Genomic DNA, 24113 nt, shown 5'->3' with positions numbered 1-24113 from the left:
CCAAAGCCCTTAAAAAAAGAATTGTAATTTTTCTAATATATCCCCCATTGAGAAAAAAGGCAGAATTTACTAATATCTATGAAACTGTATACCATCATTCAAATTCAGTAATAGCGAATTCCTAATAACTTATCAGAACAAATGTAATTTCAGAGGTTCACAGTACACTAAGTAAAATATTTCATCTTTTTTTTGAATACATTGCCCTTTAATTTCAATTTATGGGACAAAGTCAATAGGATTCTCTGATTGTCCTTAAATATATTTTTCAAAATTAGAATCATGCAGTCTTCAAAAGAGATAAGAAACAGAAAGAAAGCTGAGATACATGAGTAATATTTGATATAAAAAAGTAAATTAAATTCTTTCTGAAGCCATTGTATTTTTTTGGTAAATCCATTATAATATAAAATGCTCCGCCTGAAGAACCATATGCAGAATTAGAAAATAATTTGCTACTTATTGGCAAAACCCCACAAAACCATGTATCTAACCCATAATGTACCCTATCCCCCTATTATTAAAATTTTATACAATTTGTGTTGGTGGCATTTCTAAAAGTTTCAAGTTTTTCCATTTTCAGCTAGAACTTTTAGCTCTTTCCTGTTCCTCTCAATTCTCCCTTATTTTTTTTAAAATAATTCATTTCTTTATAAGTCATTCCTAGTGTTCTTTGTGATAATAGTCTGTCTTTTTATTAGCAGTAGTAATTTTTTGAAAAATTTTGAGTTTCTTTTTTTATTAAATTTATTAGAGTGATATTAGTTAATAACATATATAGTTTTCAAGTGTGCAGTTCAATAATAAATCATATGTATATTGCATTGTGTTTACCATGCAAAGTCAGATCTCCTCTCACCATATCTTTGACCCCCTTTACCCTTTTTATTATTAGTTTTGGTTTCTATACCCAACTCTTTCTCTTTCTCTTTCTCTTTCAGTGTGGTCTTGTTGTTACTGTTCCATGGTTTCTCTGTTTTAGTTTATTATTTCTATTACATTCCATTAATTGTTACCATGAACATTACCATCTTGATAAGAAAAATCTAACCCATCTAATGTTTGCAGTCACCCTACTTCTTACTCTCCTATAGCCCCACTTTAATGCTCTTGCACCATGCTTGCCTTTTTTTTTTTTTTTTTACCATGTTCTTTTCACTTGGAATCCAAACCCCACAAATAAAGTTGTCTGTCCGCTATCAGTATTTTTAACTGATAGATATTTGTTTTTTTTTTTTTTGATAGTTCTCTTGCTTTATTTATCATTAAAAAAAAATTATATTGAAGTTTATTTTTCTTCTGGTTCAGGAAAGATTAAGCCTAAAATAATTTGTGAATAAATTGGTTGTTGTAATTGCATGCTGAGCTGGGCATTTTATTCTTGCAGAGCTGGGTAAGTTAGGTATTAGTATTGGATTGGTCTTGGATTGTTTTCTGTATATAAAGGTACAGTTAATATCTGTCTCTGGATCTTAAACCTTGGGATGACTTCAATTCTGAGTAGCAACAAAAGAAGAACTGCTTAAATTCAGAAATAGATTACTAGTTAATAAAAGATATACTTGATTTATGGTGCATCAGCAAAAATGTGAATTTTCTTGGAAGAAACTATGTGATTATAAAACAAAAACGAGTTTTGTAGTAGAAAAGTTTAAACTGTTTTGAAATTTTTATATCAAAATGGTAATTTCAAAAATTGACATGTGGTGCAATTAAAGAGAAAGTAGGACTGGTTAGACTTAGATTCCAGAAAAGGATTTAGAGTTTGTCAACTTTGAGGTCAAAGACTCTTCTGTCAAAACATCACCCAAATAACTTTATAATTTTTTAAGAAAATTGAATGTTTGTACATTTACATTTTAAAGCAGTGTACATTATTAAAACTATGATTAGTATACAGATTTTGATTATCATACAGATTTCAGGTTTTGGTTTGAATAATATTCCTTAGCTTCTGTAACATTTTATTAGCAAACAGTATGATAATAACAATGGCAAATCTGTTTTAATTAGTGGTAAGAGATAGTTATCAGAGAAAAAAGGTAGACCCTTTGTATATGCATATCAAAGAAACTAAAAAAAACCCAGAATTTTTAGTAAATATTTCAAAATCTAGACATTTTAAAGTTACTCAGCAAAAGTTTAATTTACCAAAATACAATGTGTTAAGATGCCGTTCATCTTTTTTTTCAAATACGTCGTGGTGGTTTTCTGTAAAGCATGTTATTGATTTATGTTTATTTTTCATTTTGAAAGAAAATATTTTTACCTTACATAAGGTTTGACTCGAGGCCTATCCTTACTCATGCAGTAAAAAGTTTGTTTTTATCTAATAAAGAGTTTTTACTGGACGTATATACTCTTCTCCCTGTACTGGTCCAGAATGGGTGGAGAGAGAGGGAGTGAGTCAGAGAAAGGAATTTAAAAAATACAGTGTTTAGGAATTAAATATTGGCATTTGTTTTAATGATACTTTATTGCAAAGGACATTATGATTTAGATCCTTAAGGACTTTGAATAAACAATTGGCTATTCCCTGGATAGATGTTAGACAGATGATCTATATGCATTTTCCTTTTTGTTCATTTGAATGTCTGGAAAACTGTCAGTTTGAAGGAGCCAGTTTATCAGTGCAGGGATAAGGAAAAGATAAGTCGGTATCATTCCACATGTTGGCAGTAGCTTCTGCATTAATGTATGTGTGTTCATCTGTTGAAAATGTTTAATGTTAAATTAAAACAATAAATTTGTCATAAATTTATAACTTTTATCGAGTTAAAAATATTCAGAATTCTCTGGCAGAAATGGAGGATAACTTGGTATGAAATTGCTGATAATTTAGTTTAATTTTTTCCTGTGTATTTCTTTTTTAATAATTATAGCTTTACTTATCTTTATTGGTAAAGTGTCTTCCTATGATTTAAAAATACCACTTTGTAAGAATCTCTGCTGTAGCCTCTTTTAGGTTTGAAAATCAGCATTACTTCTAGGGTAGTGTCAGGGAAGCATGTTTGTTACTGTTTTGTTGAGAACCACCATTGTTCTTTGTCTTTTCAAATTTTTAATGTGCATTTCAGCTCATTAAAATTAGGGTCATTGAGCACAGTAAAAGCTAATTTTGTTACACATATAACTGCCTAAAGCCTCATACATTTTCTTGAGATTTATTACTTGTATCTCTACTTTTTATCAACTTTAGAAAAAGTTTAAGAAAAACTACCAATAGTTCTTTTAGAGAAAATGTCTGATATGCACTAAATCAAGAAGGCCTTTGAAAACTACCACCAATTAAAAAAATAAAGCTTAGAAATTTTTAATTAATTCCTGGTAATAGAAGTCAGTAGCCAACCATGGTTCAATCATATTGTCAAAAATTTAGAAAATTGCAAGTGTCATTAACTGAGCATAATGAAGTTGTTTGGTCTTTGAAATACTTTCTTGAGTATTGATAGAAATAGAACTAAATAGAACTAAACTTGACTCAAATGCGTGATACTGAAGAGTGAAAAATTTTTTTCAACTTCTCCTTGGTTTTCCCTCTAGTTTGAAATTTTATTGTGAAAAATACAAAGTTGGAAATCTATTGATGCTGAAATGGAAATTGATATAGGTACCTTACAAAGTTGTCAGTATGAGGAAATATGTATTTTAACTTTATTTAACAATTAATCCTATGCATTAAGATAGATTCTATTCAGTTTTTAGAGTTTTATTTATAATACAGGTAGCTCTCAATTGAACAGGATGATGAAGCTGGGAAGAAAGTCAGCAGTAAGATAAAAAGTCAACTCTGATTATCAGAAAGGGAAGGAAATGTATTGTGGAAAGAGAGGTTCACTGTGGATCACTTTGTCTTGCTGTAGGAATGTGCTCACACAGGAGTCTGGCTTAGTAATTATCCAGAAATTGATTGTGGAAAATTACTGTAATGCCCTTGCCTCAAAGCAGCCAAGCTTGCGGGGCATCAGATAGTCCAGATTTCTGGATTCTTCAGTTTGGCTAAGACTTAGTCATCAGAAATGCCAATTATCGATCAGGTCGCTTTTTTGTTTCGAGTAAATTAAGAAAATACATTCAATTTTATTGTTAAACTCCGAAGTATAAATTGTTTATTCTTTAGGGCAATTTGGCAAAGTATATCAGCATTTAAAGTATGTGTTTATTGACTTCTGGGATGTTACCTCAGGAGAATGCTCATAGATTTACATAAGCCTGTATCAAAGCATATACCATAACAAAACATTATGGTAAAAAAAAATTGGGAGCAACTCTAATGAACTTCCCTAAATAGACTTTGATATTTTCTCATGATTGGAAACAGATTAAACTTTTTTGGTAGAAATATTATGGAATAGAGAAGAAAAGAATCTAATTGCATGATGTAAATTTTGATTTGTCAAAATACTGATGATGACCTCTTTTATTACTCGATTAAAGTATAACTGCTAGGTTTCTGTACTGTAAAGCTATGCTTCCCTTTTTATAATTAACATTTGTTTGTAGGGAGGTACTTTGAAAATACTTAGATATCCTGTTCCTCAAATTGTTAATTTATCAGTATGACCTCATGGCTTCCTGTTTTATTAGATGGGTTATAATCAGTTACCATCATTATTTCGATGCTCAAATTGTCTTTAATTTCGTCAGTGGAAGTCCTTTCTATCTGGCGTTTGTATCATTGTAACATATCCTATTATTCCTTGGGTGTTTCCTGGCTTTCTAAGAAATACAATTAGATATTTTATATTCACGTTATATTTTCTTCCACAGACCTTGAATCAGTCATTTCTCATTTAGTAGAGAGTAATATTTAGAAATCAAGATCTGAACATTTAATGTTAGTTACTTGTTGTTCGCAGATCTTCCCAGGGGACAGAGCTAGGGATACACACACACACACACACACACACACACACACACACGTGTGTATATATATGTGTGTGTGTATATATATATGTATATATGAGAATGAAAGTATATATTTTATATACACTTTCACATAAACCTATGTTTAGTGAAACCATGAATTCACACAGATGCACTGAATTTCTTTTTACTTTACTGCTTAAATGCCCTCCTCTCATTGTTTAGGCTTCTATACCTTGCTCTGGGTTCATACACCCCCACCCTGGTGCAAATGCTCTTCTTGTTCTGCTCTAGCTGATCGCTTTCAGTCTGATGTTCAACAAGATTTGGAGGGGAGGGCCCTGTTGCCCTTTAAATCACAGGATTTTTATGTTGTCATAATGGGAAAATAACGGATTATACTTGTAACACAAGATTCCAGATTCTCAGATTAAGAGCTCTAAACTTTCAAACCTGATTGCCTTTACTGCTGCACTTGGAATCCTTTAGGAGTGTGTGGGGCGGGTGATGGGGATAGTTTACTATGGCTCATACTTTCGGAACCAAGCTAGAACAGGGCCCTTAGTTTCTTAGGTGTACGTCTTCACCCCAGGCAAATTATTATACACAGACTATATGATTAGATGATACAACTGTTTTTCCTCTAGTTCATGTAATCTTGACATTGTAGATTGGCAAAAGATTTTAAATAGTTACACAATTCTTCCTTGTGTAGTCTTTTACCAAACCTCAGGTTTGGTTGTGTTGCTTTCTTGATTTTATCTACTATATTTCTCACAATTGGGTCTCAACTTCCAGCTGACTATAATTGTTAAGATGCCTTTAATTATAATCTAATTAATTGATTGATTTTAGAGTTGCTACCATGTGGGAAAATTTGTCTTAGCATGATGAAAAGGTTGTTGTGGAACCTTTTTTTTTTTTTTTTTCTTTTAAATAATGAGCCTGCAATTGCTGTCAGTGTCCTCCAAATAAAGACTACCAGCAGTAAACCTGTGGTTGAATAATTTCAGTGAGGAAGAATGTACACAATGGAGAAATTTGAGGTTTCATTAATAAAAAAAATTATCGTAGGAGTTGACTTTTTATCAGGTGATTTGGAGGAAGATTTAAGGAATTGAGGCTTTCCTCTGAATTGGATACTGTCAGGAAGCTTTGGTAATTCTATAATTAGATATTTTAATAAATGTTATGTAAAAACATGGAATACTTGACTAAAGTTAAAAGCTGTGATTTACAAAGAAACAGCCGTCATTTATATTAGGATTTGGAATGGTTTGCTCATCTTTGATATTTGGATGGAATTTATGTTTTTGTCTGTTGGAACCTGATTACAGAGTGGTATTGTTTTATGTTGCTTCATCATGGTCATAGGATGGCTTTGTCTGATGTTGATGTTTTATGAAATAGTTTGTATTCAGTGAGAGAACACCAAGACCTCGCTTTGGGTTCTACCAGCTCTTAACAACACCAGGATTGGTGGACCTAGTTGATATTACCAGATCAGCTCCCTGCTGTCAGAGGCTACTTTTCTACCTTATCTATTTCTGCCATCTTTCTTTTTACGTCCTGCATGAGCATTCCTTCTTCCGTCTCATCTATCTTTCTGTACACACCACCTTGTCTCCTATATGTACTTCCAGCATACCCATGCCTGAAACTCTGAAAGCAGATCAAAAGCATCAGACCTCTGATAGTGCATATATTTCAGGATCCATTGAGCCCCTCTTCTCTCCTTGATTATTAGCTTTGCATATTCTTTGTTTCATTTGCTTCAATATGATTGCTGCCTTTCTTGGTCTATCCCTCTATAGAATTGTGATGAGATTTCATTCTGCATTTACATTAATACTAAGTTTACACCCTTTTAGTATAGTGCTCTTAGAAACTGAAATTTTATTTCCTGAATTGCATCCACAAGCAAGATGAGTTTATCTCCTGTACTTGTACACTCCAGGTCATTAGGATACCATCCAACTTGGATTCCAGTGACTTAATGGTCTCTGTGTCATACAGGGATAGTTCATACTATATGGGTCCATTCTTCCTGCTTCTCCCTCATATTGCACTTAGAAATGATTCTTCCTGTTTTTTTTTTGTTTGTTTGTTTTTGTTTTGTTTTTTTTAGGTTCTTCTCCTAGTTTAAATTTAATGACACTCTCTTACGTATTCTGACCCATAAACAGGAGCTTTATTTTTCCCCTACTCTTGAGCTTTTTATAACTTTTCAAGCCTCAGTAAATTATCCTCCAAATTAGTCTGTTAGACTCACTTTTTCCAAGTCTTATGTCATAATATATGTTCTTTCTGTTCCTATCCATTCTTAATTATGACATGGATAATTTCTTGGTGATTATTTTTCTGTTGCTAAGTAAATTTTATAAGCACAGTTATTTGTTGAAAACATAAAGACAGTGGCTCCTGTTTAGGACAAAATAGTTTGAGCACTTTATACTATACGAGGGTGAATTGGCCATTCAACGATATAGGTTACAAGAGTATTTAAGGGTATGTGGGAGTATTCATTGGAGAGTAAAATAAGATTACATGGTGAAAATTAATTTTGTACAGTAGATTGAACAAAATATGGAGATAAAATAGTAGGAAATAGAGAAGTATATACCAGGTGGGAAGATTGACCTATTGAAAAGTGGGAGATGGGAATGATCAAGGGAGTAATTTCTGCAATGAACATAAGTTGAGACTCTCTATTGTGTCAGGTTCTCTAGGCTCTAGAGGTAGATGGGTAAAATGATGAGATAGGCCTCTGCTTTTCAAAAAGACATTTATCTAAAAATTCAGTTGAAATGCAGTGTGACAAATGCAATAGTAGATTATATACTAATTACGGTGAAGATACAAATGAGGGAATATAAATTCCACTTGAATCATTTAAGAAAAGTTTCTCAGGTGTTCTCTGGGTTGTGTTTGCTAGACTAGACTCAAAAACACTTAGGGTATAGTGGAAGTTGGTGACTGAGTAAGGACAGTTTTCATGGTAAATGGAGGTAATACCTATTTAAAGCTAAATTTAGAATTAGCTGCTTCTGTTTTTTGCTTGATTAATGTTTCTACTTATAAATCTCAATTGCAACTTGGCATTGAACAGAAAGAATTGCAACCCCGACTTGGTCAGAATTCACTATTCTATTACCTCTTCATCTAATGGATGGAAGGATTGGCTGTGTGATAATAGAACTTGTAACTGAGGTTTATATGGAAAATGATTCAAGAAAAACCTTGTTAATTGGTAGATTTTAATGTTATTGAAGTTACAATGGGCATTTAAAAATGGATTATAATATATTTTTTGTTGACTTGATGTAAAGATATCCCTTTTGTTTGAACTTTTGTATCTAAGACTAGAAAATTCCTTTAAATGATTATTATTTTTTTCTAGGTGGCAGATCATCTAGTGCAAAATTGCCTTCAGTTCCAGAAGTTGGTTCAGTTCCACAAGACCAAGTTTCAAATATGAGGTAGGTATTCTGGCTACAAACTCGGACATGTGTGATTTATTCTTTTTGATGACTCTAAATTGTCTACCTTCAGTTCTTTTTTTTAAACTTTCTTTTGTCTCTGTTTTTCCAAGACTTTTACATGCTTTTAGAGGCGTAGGAATATTTTAAGAGTTCCTTTTAAAAGGTTATGAGATGTAAAAGTTCATGAGAAGTGTCTGTTTGTGACTAATAAATGCTATATGCATACAAATATGTAATTACACAGATAGGAGCTTATGGCTCTGTGTTTCATATGATTATAAACTGAAAGTTTAAAATTTCTTGTTCCTCTTTTATAAGTAAAATGCTGAAATAAAAAGTTAAAGCCAGTCAACCAAAGCCATAGTGATACTGAATTGTAGATAGATTGTTACTGACATTAACCTGTTTAATTGGTAACATGCATTTCAGATTCTAACCTGGAATTCTGTGACTACTCCCACCACTAGAGCCCTTGAGCCAGAGTTCTTGACCCTCCTTGCCACATCTGGAGAGTCCATAGCACTCCACGAACACAGGCACTTAAGTGCTACGAATGTAGGCTTGCAGTTGAGGTGTCGTCCAGGTGTAAGAAGTCCTGTGAAATAAATGGAGAGGATTAGTATTAAGGGTAGCACCTGGCAGGAGATGGTCATTGACAGCAGAAATTTCCAGTACCTTACCAGTTGATAGTTTCAGTAGCAATTCATTGGTAGTGTGAATAGGAAGTACTCTTTATGTGAATAGTAGATAAGTAGTGGCTGTTTGTGTATGTGTTTGGTTTATAAATTAAAAACTGAAAATGCGGATACCTCTGAATTCCTGAAATGTGGGGGCTTGTTTTTTTCAACTCACGAAATATATTTGTATATGTGTTTATGTGTATATAAATATGCGTACAAATAAACATATGGTCACAAAGACATATTAATGTATGTATTGAAATCATTATAAATGTGCCAATAAAATGTACTGTTTTCAAATGGAAAGTTGTTCAGATTGCATTAGAAACTGTTACATAGATATAGATATAAATGAAAAAGGACATAAACTGATTCTTTCAGTTCATAAACGTTGATTGAATTCAACTGTATGCTGCCGCTGAAAACTTAGAAATGAAGACTTAGTTCTTCAACTCAGAGTGCTGATAGTTTAGTGGTGAATAGGCAGATTTGATAACAACTTTAGAGAGAGTTTGTTTAGGTTACAGGGGCTAAAACTGAGTGCTCTGAACACCCTAGTTAAAACGTCCAATAAGAGCTGATGCTTACAGTGGGTGTTAACCAGGTTGTCAGGGTGGAGGTCAAAACATAGAGAACAGAATGAAAAGGATGTTCCAGGCAGAGGGAATGGTATACATAGCAATAATGAGTCTTCAGGTAGTTTTTAATTTTTCACATAATTTTGCATTTCTGTGAGAACCCATTTTAAAAACCAGAAAATTGATAAAAATCTAATGACTAGTTGGGGTAACTTAACATCTTTATGCTAGTATTACAGAGAGGCTTGAACATGCTTTGGAAAAGGCAGCTCCTCTTCTGCGAGAGATTTTTGTGGATTTTGCACCTTTTCTTTCTCGAACACTTTTGGGTAGCCACGGACAAGAACTGCTTATAGAAGGAACAAGTAAGTGGTTCTTCTTTATTTCACTTTGTGTGTGTGTGTGTTTAAATTTCAAGTTTAAAAAGTTAAATGGTTATTAAGAGAAGCATAGACTTTTATTATTTTTTTTCAGCTTTTGACACAGCTTCTCACAAGAGTGTTTTAAAATAATATGTCACGTCTCATATTCTAATATGTTCATTTTTTATTAGTGATTTGGGTGAAGCAGAAAATTATTTATTGAACCTAAGAGCTAAGAGTTTTTTTTTTTTTTTAACACGTTAAAATTAACTATAAGACTAGAGAATCTGAGAGACTAGTGCTACAGTAATTAGTGGGGCATTTACCTGGGGTTTTACTTGAACTTAAGATCCATATAAACAACAGTATATTGCTACATATTAAGAAAATGAGGAACGTGTTGTTACTCCCTATTAGTAGAATTATTTTTGTAAACAAGTAGAAATAACAGTAATATTGTACTCTATCCTGCTTATATCATACATAGATTACTGGGTCTTTCCTAGGTTGTATACCTTGAAATTGTGTCAAATGAGATAGTATGCAGAGGTAGGTTGCTAAGTGGATTGGAAACCATGGAATGGAGATGTGGAATGGATGAGAAGTATTTATATGAACCTTAAAATATGGAATGGATGAGAAGTATTGGGACTTTTAATTTTACATCTGGAACTTGCTGTGTAGTGAGTGTCTTCAGTTATTAAAGAAGGTAATTCAACCAAGGGAAAGTAAACTTAACCTGAATTTCCTCAGACATTAAATATTAGTTCAATGAAGAAAATAAGGATATTATAGAAATGCAAGGTGTAGTTAGGTTAATAGTTTATCTTATCTCTGTTTTAACTATGGGATATTACCACTTGTGACCCTTAAAATATCTATCTGTTTATAAGTAATAAGCTTAAGCTAAAATAGGAATTTCATTATCATTTCTGCTATAGATATTATGGAGTTGGTGATGAGTGAGCTCATTTTCATACAGTCAAATAGCATTATATTTATTTTAAAAAGAAAGGTCAGGTTTTAGAAATAATTAAGTTTAGGCTGAAAATTTTTTTTGTCTGCTGAAGTATATAATTTATTTAGCCCTGGACTGGTTAATATAATGAAGTAATAAAATTTGAAAAGAATTGAAAAATCAAGGGACTTTGTCCTAATTTATACTTCATGTATCAGACACCTATCACAAGTGACAATTTATGATCTATATTTTATTTCAACTGTAAAATGAATGTATTAATTATAGTCTCTTGTTGTAGCATTGCAGCTTTTTAGTTGCTCTTTGAATTTTAGAATAGATCCAACAAAATAGGATCACCTTAGGTGCTCAGCAATATTTAACTTGCTGATTCTAGATCACTTAACAAAATTTTAGAGTCAGTTTTTTACTGGTAAATTCACATAAAATGATAAGGAAGGTGATGCACCATTGCTCAACTATAAACTTGATCAGTTCCTATTCGTTGGACTGTGTTCATAAAAATAGAAAACAAATCTAAGAGTTTTTATGAAACTTATATATTTTAAGTTTTGAGTAATTTTGGGGGTGGTGTTTTTATGCATTGTAAAACAAAAGTGTTGAGTGGCAGTGATTGCTGCATGAGGCTATACAAAAAACATTGGATTAAAAGGCAAGAGACCTTGGTTTTAATTCTACCCTTGCCAGTAACTAGCAGTGTGGCCAGGCAGTGGAAAAGTTATTACTTTTAATTTAAAAAAATATTTAAAAATTTAAATTAATGTTTAAAATATTAATAAAATGCAGTATCAGTTTATTGTTACCAGTTTATTATTACCCAAATCATCTTTGTTTTGCCATAATTGTTTGTTACTATATTCATCTTCCCCTCTTTTTGCTTTAGTATTTAAAACAATGCCAGACATCATGTTGATTCATCCCTATATAATTTATAATCCATATTAAAAAAGGTATTTTCTTATATCATAATTGCTTCTGTTATACCCAATAATATTAATAATAGTTTTTAATGTCATCTAATACTCAGTTCATTTCATCTTTATTTAAAATATGTTGTTTTATAATTTATTTTTTTTCTTATTAAGATACAAACAAAATCAATGTATTTTATTTAGTTATGTCTCTTAAGTCTCATTAATGTCAAATAGTTTCCCCTTATTCCTCTGTTTTTATGTTATTGACTTGTTGAAGAAACCTGGTTGGTTGTTCTATAGAATGTTACATATTGTGGCATTCCATGACCATTGTTTTTTGGTGATGTCAGTTAATAATTTATCCTGTGTGTTTTCTAATAACTTGAGGTTAGATTCAAAAGTGAATTAGATGTAATGCTTCTCAATTTAAGTTATATTAACCCTCATTTTCAAGTAGTTATCCTTTATAAGGATTGATGTTTATTTTATTTTTTAAGAGGTCTTCCTAAAACAAAGAGAAAATTAAGTTTATCTTAAAATTGTCATATGCGAGTTCATTGGACACTTTTTATAGATCTAAAATTTATTATGGGGTATTTGTAATCTTAATTTCCATATATCTTAAAACTTTTTTCTGTTTCATCACTAATTATTCCTAAATATATACTAAAGACTAAAATAATAAAAGAAGAATACTAGAATTGCTTCTAGAATCATGGTACAATAAGAAACAAGTCATGATTCTTGGATCGCCCTCATTTTTCTTATGGCATTCCCAAAGTACTGCATCAGATTTTAAGAAGGTATGCATTTGTTTTCTCAGTGGAGGAGAAACTGGTATTTGGGGAGGGAAAAAATATCTTAGATATTACAGTGGTTTGTGACCATGGTAGAAATTGGCTACAGTACATCTATACAGTAAGTCTTTAGAATTAAAATTTCATGAGGGCACAATTTAAAAAAAAAAGTTCCAAAATGGCTCCTTAGTGGGGAGCAATAATGAAAAAAAGGTTGAAAAATATTGTATAAAAGAAGTCTGTGGATACCATCTTTGTGGTCTTATTTTTAGTTGTCACTGAATATAGTTAAGAATTCAGAAATTTTCATTTTCTGCCAATATTGAATGATAAGGTGAGAACAATTAATATAAGGAAACATGCTGCAATTATTAGACCATCTGAGGATGAATTTAAAGAGACAGGGAACAGTACTCATAAATTTTACCAAACTGAAGAATTCATTAGTGCATAGTATATTTCTGTGGACAAAAAGGAAATGGATTTTCTCGGCAGATCATTCAACAGGAAGGAGTTTATTCTACAAAATTTATGCAATGTTTTGTGACAAGAATCTGAAACATCTCATTTTTACGAAAATGGCATGTAACACTGTTCTTCCATTGTTTGTGATCATTTTGCACCACAATTTACTTGGTACAGTTTCTAAGAGAATAAAAACTAAAGACAGATAGATGCATACACAAAGGTGATTATAAGGAAAAGTTCAGATAGAAATGAAAAAATTCAATGGATTGATCATTCTAAATGGTGTTTGTAAATCTAAAAAATAAAATATTTTGCAATTCTGGAGCAAAGAAGATGGCTAGACTCTCTTCAACAAAATTTTGAATTATCCAACTTGTCCAGAGTAATGCATGCAATAATGTAAGTTTAAGCAGAAGGACCAGAATTAACGATAAACTAGAACTTACTAGGAATTTATTCGGAACTTGGAATTAATATTCACAAGATGAATATCATGTTAACAGAGTCATGAGGAACAGTTGTTTAGAAAGGACATTAATGATACAGGATAAATACAAATATGTTCAAACCCAGGAAAATATAGAATAAGAATTTGAGTTTATTATCCTTAAATTCTTATTCAGACTCCTACTTATTATCACCATCCTCTTATCTTTCTGTAAATTAATTAAGTTATTTAAAATATATTTTTTAAGAAAGGGCTATTCCACATGCTAAATGGTCATGACAGTTTTTTATCGTATACTTGGTAGTTTAGATAGATCAGTGGGTTCAGGTGTTGCTAGGTTAGTATCTGGTAAATCATTTAATTTTTCTGAGTTTAGTAGTAAGGAGAAACAGTGATAATGGAGGTGAGATAAATAGTTGCTGGTGAAGAAATTGTTGTGGTCTTTCGTCATGAAACTCCAAAAGAGTGTAACACTCTTTACTTTGGTATCATGGGTTTATCTTTTTTGAAGAGACTAAAATTCCGTATCTTTGAAAAACCAACTTAAAATAAAACGAAACTAAACCTAACTATTATTCTGGGAGGCCTTTAGAGAAGTCAGATTATGGGCTCATCAGATCTCTAAGTCTTATTCACTTTATGCTAATTGGGACAAAAGTAAAGGGAGGGAGGGGGAGAGAGAGAGAGAAAGAGACAGAGAGACAGAGACAGAATGGAAAATGATACTTCTGCAATAACTTACAAATTTACTCCAAGTGTTATTTTATAGCCTTCCTTTGAATAATTCTAAGAGTCTGAATGTAAATCTGAAGACAGATTTACTGGTTTATAATTCATTCTTGCTTTTTCATACATGTAACCAGAGTCACCCAAAAGCAAAAGTTTGACTCAAAAATAGAGATGGGATTATGTTGTGCAATTTAATACCAAGTCCCTTATTGGGATTATCTCCTGTTTATGTACCTCCAAGATTATATATTTGTGTTTAGGCAGGAAGCTAAATATATGAGAGGTCTAATATAAGGTATCTTTTGTCCTCTGAAGCTCTTTTAAAATTTAACATACCGTCTACCATGGCCTCCAATCCCATCCCTTAGAAATCTACAGTACCCCACTTCAAAAACACATGAATTGTTCTAAGGAAACTATGAAATGTTATTTGACATTTACTATCATTTAACACTCGACTCATTGATGAGTGGATATATTTTTTCTGAGTCTTCACATCCATCTAGGTAACATCAATCCTCTTCTGGTTTGCTAACCTTTATTATTGAGAAATGAGAGTGAAATATACAATTTTTCTTAAGTATATAAGTATTGAACTATCCTGCCATATGTTGTAAAGGGGACAAAAGAGCACCTGCGAATCTTTCTAACTTTGGATGTCTTAAGGCACTTTTTATCAATCAGTGTTCTTTGTCTCAGTGGATAGAAAAGGCTGTACCAGATCATGGCCCAAATTCTTCACCAAAAAGGAAAGCTGGTGTGAATCTGGTTCCTCTAGAATAGAGCAGTAAGGAATAATGACCTAGTTGTTGAAAGATCTGAATTTACTTGCCGGAAATAGTGGCTTTTGAAGTTGTAGTATATAGAACTTCTTATAGTTGGGTTACATTTCATGAAAAAGTGACAAGGTTTCAGACCAAGGGGCTTCAGCAGAGGGCCACATGAGCAATAAGAGATGGAGTATTACTGTGCCTCTTCTTTCAGCCGTGGCAATGGCTCGAGGAACTGTTCATTTTACCTTTATAGAGACTACAGTTTAGTCTAGTTAATGACCTGCTTGCCTAATGAAACATGTAAATGTTCTGTAGCTTATTTTCATGCCAGTGCTGACACTATTACCATCATTTCTATGTTGTATATTTTCTCAGACATTGAGAAAAAGTGGTTCTAACTTTTCTAAAAAAAGGAGAGAGTAAAAAACCTGTTTAATTTGAATGCTGCTTCTAAGGCTACAGGACGCCAACATGTGTCATCAGTAGGTATGAGGCATCCTGACTAATGGAGTAAGAGAGAACTAGAGAGCAAGAAGATTAAAGAGAGGGAATAAGGTGGAACAGGGCTGAAATAGGGAGAAAGAAAGAAGGTAATTCTGTAGCATGTATAGGGCCACCAGGAATTTTTTTAGTTGTTACACCATAGAACCTAAACTTGTGTTCACTCAGAAAAATATAGACTAACACATAATTTTTCTGGTTATTAGTATTATAGTTTAGTAATTTAATGCTTTTAATTATTAGCATTGCTTTTTAAAGATACTGGTTATAACCTGTTCTTTGAATCACTTTAGGTTTCATGGGTAATCAAAACTAAAGAATTCTTTAGAGAATTGTATAACAGTTCCTTCCTGATATTTTTGTGAGCCCAAACGAAACATAAAAGAGAAAATGTAAATGAATTTATAAGAAATGAAGAATATATAACAGACAACGGCTTGCACTTCTGTTAAGGTTTAGTGTGAGGTCACAGGTCAAGGTACTAATAAGAGTGTTTGGGATGTCTGCTGCCATGAAACAAAATGGAAACTTGATTGATAGCTAGACGGTTGAAGGGAGAGTGTGTGGTGGAGAAAGCAAAGGTCAGGGAGCCATTTCCCTTCTCTGCATGTATAACAAGCAGCTCTCCAAAACAAAATGTAGATGATATTGATCAATATGGCATATGTTGTGCACATTTCTATAAGTATTATGAAGTCTCATTATATATGAAGTTGTAATAAATGTTTTGTAGTTTGAAAGCTGAAATGAAATAATTTATAAAAAATTTGTGGTAGTTTTGATGCCGAGTTTAAAGTACTTATAGTGTTATTTAACTTATTTATTCATGTGATTAAATGTCTGTGGGCTTGGTTCTTAGCAAGATGTTAAATTTTATTTTAATCAATTTGGACAAAGTTGTATATGACAAATAAATCCCTCATATTTGTTTCTTACATTGTAATTTTTTTTTTTTTCCTTTAGGTCTGGTTTGCATGAAATCTAGTAGTTCAGTTGTGGAGTTGGTTATGCTGCTGTGTTCACAGGTGAGTGACGAGTATATATCGAATTAAAAGTGAATTCTCACATGAATTAATTTGGCAAGGAAGTTGTAATCGTTTTATTCGATAATTTTTGCTATAATAATTTTATTTCTTTGCCAAAGGATTAATTCTTGTCTTCGATTCTAGCTGATAATTTTGAAATTAGTGCTGAGATAAATAGGATAGATGAAATAGAAATCGAGGATTTTAGAGTTACATTAAAAATGTCCAGATGAAACGATCTTGAGATGACTAAATTTCTTTACTGTGTGCATTAAGGTTATAGAAACAGATTTATTTCTATATCTTGTGGAGTGCCAGTCGTGACTCCCCTGGGAATAATGGGTTTACTTCCCTTTTGTGCAGAGGTTATAAAATGAGTGATAAATAATTTTGAATTCTTGTCATTGCTAATTATTTTTGACATAAAGAGTAGATTTGGGAACACAACAAAAATATGGCAGCCATCAAAATAAGATGTAGTAAATAAATTTCTAAAAGCAAAATTACTTTCTGTGTTCAGAAACCCTATACCTTATATGGTAAACTTTAATGATTTTAAAAAAAAAACTTACGTAAAAATCATGTTTCCTGTGTTGTTTTCTTTTCTGTTTTGTAATTAAATAGATGAATGATTTTATTGAGAGTTTTCTTTGTAGTCTTTTAAAAATGATATCTTGCTGGTAGTAAATTCCCCTACTTAAAACTTTAAAATAGCCTTTTTTAATAGGAAGGATATTGGTCTAGAGGTCAAGGGTTCTGACCCATTTCAAAACCTTTGACCTTCATTTACAATTCTTATGGTTTACTTGCCTGACGAATAAGGATAATGCAAAATTAATGTTTCTTTGCATCGATTTATTTTAGTTCCTATATTGCCAAATTTATTTAGACTGTGCTGATGGACATTTCATGAATACAAATTAAAGAATCATAGGTGTGAAAAATCAATACTATGCATTGTCAATAAAATGCAATAAGAACAGTTACTTCTAGAGATTATACCTAATGGATTTTTATAATGAACTTGTGAGGAGTAGTTATGTTTCTAGTGGGCTTATTATTCTTAGATTCAGCAAGAATCTCGTTTTGTATAATTTAATCATTTTTTAAAAAAGAAAGCTCCATTTCTTTAAAAGCTGACTGGATAAAATTTCCCATTAAGTGTTCTTATTTGAAATAATTGCATTTTTATTTCTTAGATGGAAATTACCATATGCCATTCTTATATCGACATGAAATAACCCTTACTTTTCAGAATCATTTGCTTACAGTTTTGGATGTTTCTTCACAGTATTATGAGTTGTTTTTTTGTGATATAATTGTTTCATGGGTGATTTTTGATAATGAAGTTTCACTTTCTCATGTAGAAGAATTGAACATATTCTTGATACAGGAAAACTATTTCAGATATAGTTTATACATAGTTGAATGTAGAAGCTGAAAAGATAAAGAATGGCGTATTTTAATACACCTATTTGTCATGTATGTCACAGTGCTGTTTAATATTAATCTAATCCAATGGGGTATGAAGTAAGTTGCCAAAGTCAGATATTCTCTAGGTTTTTGTTTGAATAAAATATTGATTATTTGAAGTCTTTCACATTTTTTATGAGTTCTTCAAAAAGTTCCATGGCATCTCAAAGATGTTGCACAGTGTGAAAAATGATGTGAAAAATGAAGCCAGAATTAGCTCCAGATGTATACAGATTGTTCCGGGGTGATAATTACGTTTTTCACTTTGAATTTTCCTAATTTAAAGAGGTCAGATTGGCAATCACAAAAGTGATTTATTTTGTTAAGAACTGAACTATCTTCTTCTACATGAAAGCTTAAGAGAGATGAAATTGAATTTGAAGCCGACATTTTGCAGATACTGGGTGGGGATGGCTTGAATTTGATTGATATTTTTTTTAGTCTGAGATAGGGTGGGAAGTGAAAAGCTAGCATCTTGCTAAAATTTTAATTAATTTTTTAAGAGGAGATGGAGAGGATTGAGTACCAGAGATCAAAAGATCAGGTCAAAAACTCTTTTTTAATCACATAAATAATGGGATATGCTTATGAACTTTACATCTGCAAATTTGATTTAAAACTTTACAAATTAGTTGGTGTTAATTTTATGACAATCAGCCACGTTCTGATTATTTTTCTTCATTCAAAACTTTTCTTTTTGCATTCTTTTTAACCCAGTGTTTAAACTAACCACATTTTATTGCAAAAGAGAATGTAGAGCCTAAATTTAAGAAGTGAGAAAATGATCACATTGGCTTGCTGTTAAGACCAAATAGATCACTGTATATTTTCTTAAAGCTTCAACTGAGATTATATTTTCAATATCCATTCATTCATTAATAGGTTGATTCGGCATCCTCTCTTATTTTGTCCCATTTAAGTTTTAACATTGTTAAGGCAAAATGTCATCTTTTAGATTTGAGAAGCTTTCTTCAAATATGTTTTTGAGTAATGATATATATACTTACGGTTTATTCATATATTGAATCCCTTATAAAATAATTCAAAAACTACTTCAGCTCCAAAACACGATTTAAATTTTTACCTCTTTGAAATAAGAATGTATATTTTCCTTAGGAAGGTGTGCATTCTCTGATGCACAGAAAAAAAAAAAAATTGAACAACTTCTCAATTATGTTTCAGATTCAGTTTTTCATAAGCATGTAACTTATTTGTGCCCAGTACTTGTGTATGTGTATAAACCTCATAGAAATCTATATGAATTTAAAGAAAATGTTAAATAGTTTAAGTAATAGAATTCTAACACTGTGTAAAGTGTTTGTTTCTTGCTCATTTGACATTACTATCATTTTTGAAAGAATTGACATTGCATTCAAGGCCACTTTATAAAAGCGTTGCATTGCTCATCCTAATTCAGTATGACATACATTCCAATAACACTACCTCCCTTCTTGGGTTTAAAGCTAAATTTATGACTGTGCATTGTGAAGTGCATCATTTAAAAATGGTTTCAACCCAAAACATCTAATAAATAAATAATGTGTATGGCTACTCAGTAGTAGACTTTCTAGACTAGAAATCATTCCATCGGATACTCAACAGTCCACTATCGGAGAAGGCTGTCAGATAAATCTTGTGGTAGCTGCATTCATGTCCTGTAAATCACATATTATTGTCTGAGCCTTCTGCCAGGTCATCTATTCTTTTCCCATTTATCAGAAATGCATAGAGTATATAGAAAAACTAGAAGTACCATGTAGTCTAGCCTAGCATCCTGTCCGAGTAATTAATTAGCAGGACAAGTTAATTTAAAATACTATGCTAGTCTGATCTGTCTTTTAGAAATTTTTTTCGAAATATGTAGATTGTTGCTATTTTGGGAAGTATTTCCTTTATGTGAAGGTAATAATATAAGATTGGGTCATTTTTTGTCAAATGATGGGTCAAGTGTTTGTTTCTATACCTCTGAATTATTAATTTAACAATTATGTTCATAATAACTAGATATCACCATTCTTATGATTCCTTTGTGTCAGTTTTGTGTTTGATTTTTTTTCCACTTAAATTTTTTTCTGAATCTTTATAGAAGATGTTCTTCTCTTCACTCTTCCGTAATTGCACTAATTCTGGTTTTCTCCCTTTTGAGCTTATTTCTTAATGTGTGACATTAATGTTAACGCTCTTGACTTTTAATTTCATGAACTTTTCCTTTATATAGTTGTGATGAGTATTTTGAGTAAAGTAGATCATTTAAACAGACCAAAGGGTAGCAGGTGTGGGAAGCAAACCAGCTCTTCACCGTGGCAGAAAGGCGTCTTCCCTTATTTTTAGGCCCCTCTTACTGTTTGGACCTTATTTCTTGCCACACTGTTTTTATATCTGTTCTCAAACTATTTATTCTTAACTATTTAAAGTTATCCAAATGTGCCATTATATTTTTGTGTCTTGGTATATGCTTTTTCTTTTCTTAAAAACTTCCTGCTTCAAATTTGGTGACTAATTATTGGCTTCTTCTCATTGTCCAGAACTCAGCTTAATTATTCTGTTCTCAGATTATCATATCTATAGTTGGTATCTTTTTGCTTGTCTTCATCTTAGTATACATTGTAGAATATAACCACGGATTTTAAGTATACATGTGCTAGTTTATTATTTTTTTATCGTCTATCTCCCTGTCTGTACTTTAGGCCCTATGAGCTATTTCTGTTTTGCCTATTAAAGTATACTTAGTACCCAGCACAGTCCCAGGCACACGATGGCTGCCCAATGAATATTTATGTAATAAATAAATAACTCAGCCTCCAGCTAACTTTTGGAAGGGTTCTTTGACTCCTCTCTTCCCTACAGCTCTAAGCCTAAGTGAGGTATTAGTCCAGAGCACTCACTGGCCCATTTCATTTTTTATTTAAATCAGTCTTTATTTAAATTGCCTATGATTTTTAGTTCTCTCCCGTAAGACCTTAAGTTTTTTGAAGACAAGCACTGTTTCCTGTTGTATCTCTAATGTCCAGCATAAATACTGTTCAATCAAATATTTACATAATTATTAAATAAATGGTAACATTGGTCATACATTACCATATTTGGGGCTTTTTGCCTGTTAGTCTTTTTCATTATGAAATACCACCGTACTTTTGTATATCATTAAATATGTATTTAGTGTTTTTATTAAGTCAGCTGTTTTGTCATTACCAAGACTGTAGTCGTGTTCATTTATTAATAAGGTCTTAGTTTTTTAATTTTCTTTTGGCTTAATCAGATTTATTTCTTTTAAAAATTAACTTTATTGCAGCATAATTTATATACACCATATACGATGCATATTAAGTTCACAGTTTGATGAGTTTTGACATATACACTACCATGTAACAACCATTTCAATCCAGAAAGTTTCCTGTGCCTCTTTACAATTTAATTGCTACCCTATCACCTCAAGTCGTCACTGATTTAATTTCAGTTATCATGGATGAGTTTTACTTATTGGAGAATGTAATATAAATGGAGATTTACATTTTAAAAAAAATTATGTCTCAGATACTTGGTGCTCTGTATTTAAGTTATACTTCACCTTTTTTTTTTTTTGAACCAAAACTCACTATGTAGTGTTAAGAAAATGATGTGTTTTTTACAAAGAAATAATTGAGCCAGTAAAACAAAGGATTGTTTTTCCAACCTCAGAATAGGAATTTGAGTATAAGTTGCTTATTGGAAATATAGGTCTTTTTAAAATTCCTTATGAATTTTTTAGCATATAACAAAATCCTATTATGGTATGAAGCTTTTATACAGTATGATAAGGCCATTAACTATACTTTGAGAATTTTTCGTTTTTACTGTCTTATCAGGCTCAGTTCAAATGCTATCCTACAGAGCTTTGTGTGAATTTATCTGTCCTGAGTCGTCCTCTTTATGCTTTCTTATGGTATTTATTATTTTATTTAGTAGACATTTATTGAATGCTTTTAAGATGAGCCCCTCCTTTTAAGGAACTGTAGTGAGAGAGACAAATAATTTTAGTACAGCATAGAATTTTATACAGACTTTAAGAGAAACACAAAACACAGAGGCAGAGAGTAGAGTTACGCTGGAGTACAAAAAAATTTTATTTATCCATCATTTATGCTGTACTTTTCTTGTCATGAATGGATCAGGTTCCTTTGACTTTCAGTCAGAATTTTTTTTTTAAAGTTTCATCTTTATTTTTACAATTTCATCGGGATCAATAGATATTAAAGCTCTTAAAGCATTTTCTCTACTCTTTCCAGTACCCATAATTTCCCTTGTTTAGATTTGTGGTAGCTATGTGTTAATTTGATCAGTTCTCACTATCCAAGTTTTTCAGTACAGGAAATCACATTGTGTGTGCTATGTGATGATAATGAATGTTCTGTGGAAAAAAAGCGTATTGTGGTAAATAAGTTTGGAGAATATTGGTTTAAATTTAATTAGATTTCTTTACTGAAGGGCACCATCAAGACCTTTTAGTGTGTGTGTGTGTGTGTAAATATATGTATATTAATGTCTGTTGTTAAATCTGTAATGTAAATAATAGTAACATATTTGATCATAGAGCCCTTTTATGGGCATAGTGTTTGTAGATAATTTTTGTAAAATATAATTTGGGAAAAGCTTCTCTTGCATTAGAGGTGAGGCAGTGAGTAATCTAAGAAATGTCTCTTTTTTAATATTCTGCTTCTGTTTTTCTCCGCTCCTGCAATCACAGTGATTAAAGAAAATCAATTGATATGGAAAATTATAGCTAGTATTTTCTTAATAAAACACAGTGATTATTTTTGCTTCAATCAAAATAAATAACCTTAGTCACTTGTTCTCGCTCTTTTGTAGGTAATTCAGACATAACTCCCAATTTATATGTTGTTTCTGAAGGTTTAGATCTTCAGAACTCATTATAGTAAGAGTTGGTATTCCTTCTAGAACAACCTAAGTTTACCCAGGCATGTCTCTGTGTGTGTATTTTTTACAATATTTTGTACAGAACTAACCCGCCATTTAAGAATAAATTAAAATATTTTGACATTAATTGATTATATAGCTATTTCCTATATTAGTTGAGTGAATCACATTACATTTTTAGTCAATATTGTGTTAACTTAACCTCTGTTTTCATTTTCTAGTATGTAGCATAAAGTGAGAAATCAGGGTCAGAATATATTTTATATTAATGGGACATTACATATATTAATATAGACCCATTTATCGAATTGCTCTTTACTATGCACCTACAGAGGTCCAAAGAAAATGAAATTATTCTGTATGTGAATATCATATGATACAGTGTCTAATGAAATAAACTTTAAAGATTTTGTCAAATAAATGAATAAAATTTTAGCTGCAGACTATAATAGTTACATGGCCAAATTGTACAGTGGCTGGTCTTTACATGTCATCCATTTAAAAAACCAAGATTTGAGGTAGCTTGCAATCAAGACCTAGAAATAATAAAAAATATGAAATCATCATTAAAGAGGTTAATAGGGTTAAATAATTAAGAGCCAAGAAATGACTGATTAAGCACACGTTTTATTTTGTTTTTACTGAAACTTGTATTAAGTCTGTTTTACAAAGTACAATTTGTATATGAGGCAATTTCTAGAAATAGGAAACAGAATCTATCCTGGTGAATCTTAACCCTGAGGAGTGAGTGGAGAATGGAATACTAGTAGTTAAAATTCATGCAGATATATTTAGGAACAATCGTTATACTTATATAGGAATTTGCTCTTCTTCTGATACAACCTGAAGAACTCAGTCTTTGCAACAAACATATTTTGGCATGAGGATGTACCAAAAATCTCAAATTTCACATCTTATTAACTCTTACTTATTTTCAATTCTTAGCTTACTTAGATGCCCCAACATTGGATTATGGGTTCCAAATTTATGAGCTTAGAGAACTCTATCTTAGAGTTAAATTTATGGAGATAAGTGCTAAAGAAGAATTCAGTTTATAGACCTAAGAGCTATTTTAGTATCTGTCATGCTATATTTTAATTTTTGTTTCATTAGATTGAAAACTT

General features: G+C 31.6%; 1 protein-coding gene across 9 annotated transcripts in view; it reads left to right on the top strand.

Annotated features, from left to right (window-relative positions):
• Positions 1-24113, top strand: part of LRBA (LPS responsive beige-like anchor protein) — a 541206-nt gene that overhangs the window by 128889 nt on the left and 388204 nt on the right. For all 9 annotated transcript variants that reach the window (XM_036234292.1, XM_036234286.1, XM_036234291.1 and 6 more), the window contains 3 exons: positions 8267-8345; positions 9838-9971; positions 16541-16602. In XM_036234292.1, coding sequence (XP_036090185.1) covers positions 8267-8345; positions 9838-9971; positions 16541-16602 — 275 coding nt within the window. The remainder of the gene's footprint in view (positions 1-8266; positions 8346-9837; positions 9972-16540; positions 16603-24113) is intronic.

Source organism: Rousettus aegyptiacus, unplaced genomic scaffold, assembly GCF_014176215.1.
Source record: "Rousettus aegyptiacus isolate mRouAeg1 unplaced genomic scaffold, mRouAeg1.p scaffold_m13_p_16, whole genome shotgun sequence".
Lineage (NCBI taxonomy): Eukaryota > Metazoa > Chordata > Mammalia > Chiroptera > Pteropodidae > Rousettus > Rousettus aegyptiacus.
The sequence above is the reverse complement of the archived record's forward strand: the minus strand, read 5'-3'. Positions and strand labels throughout refer to the sequence as shown.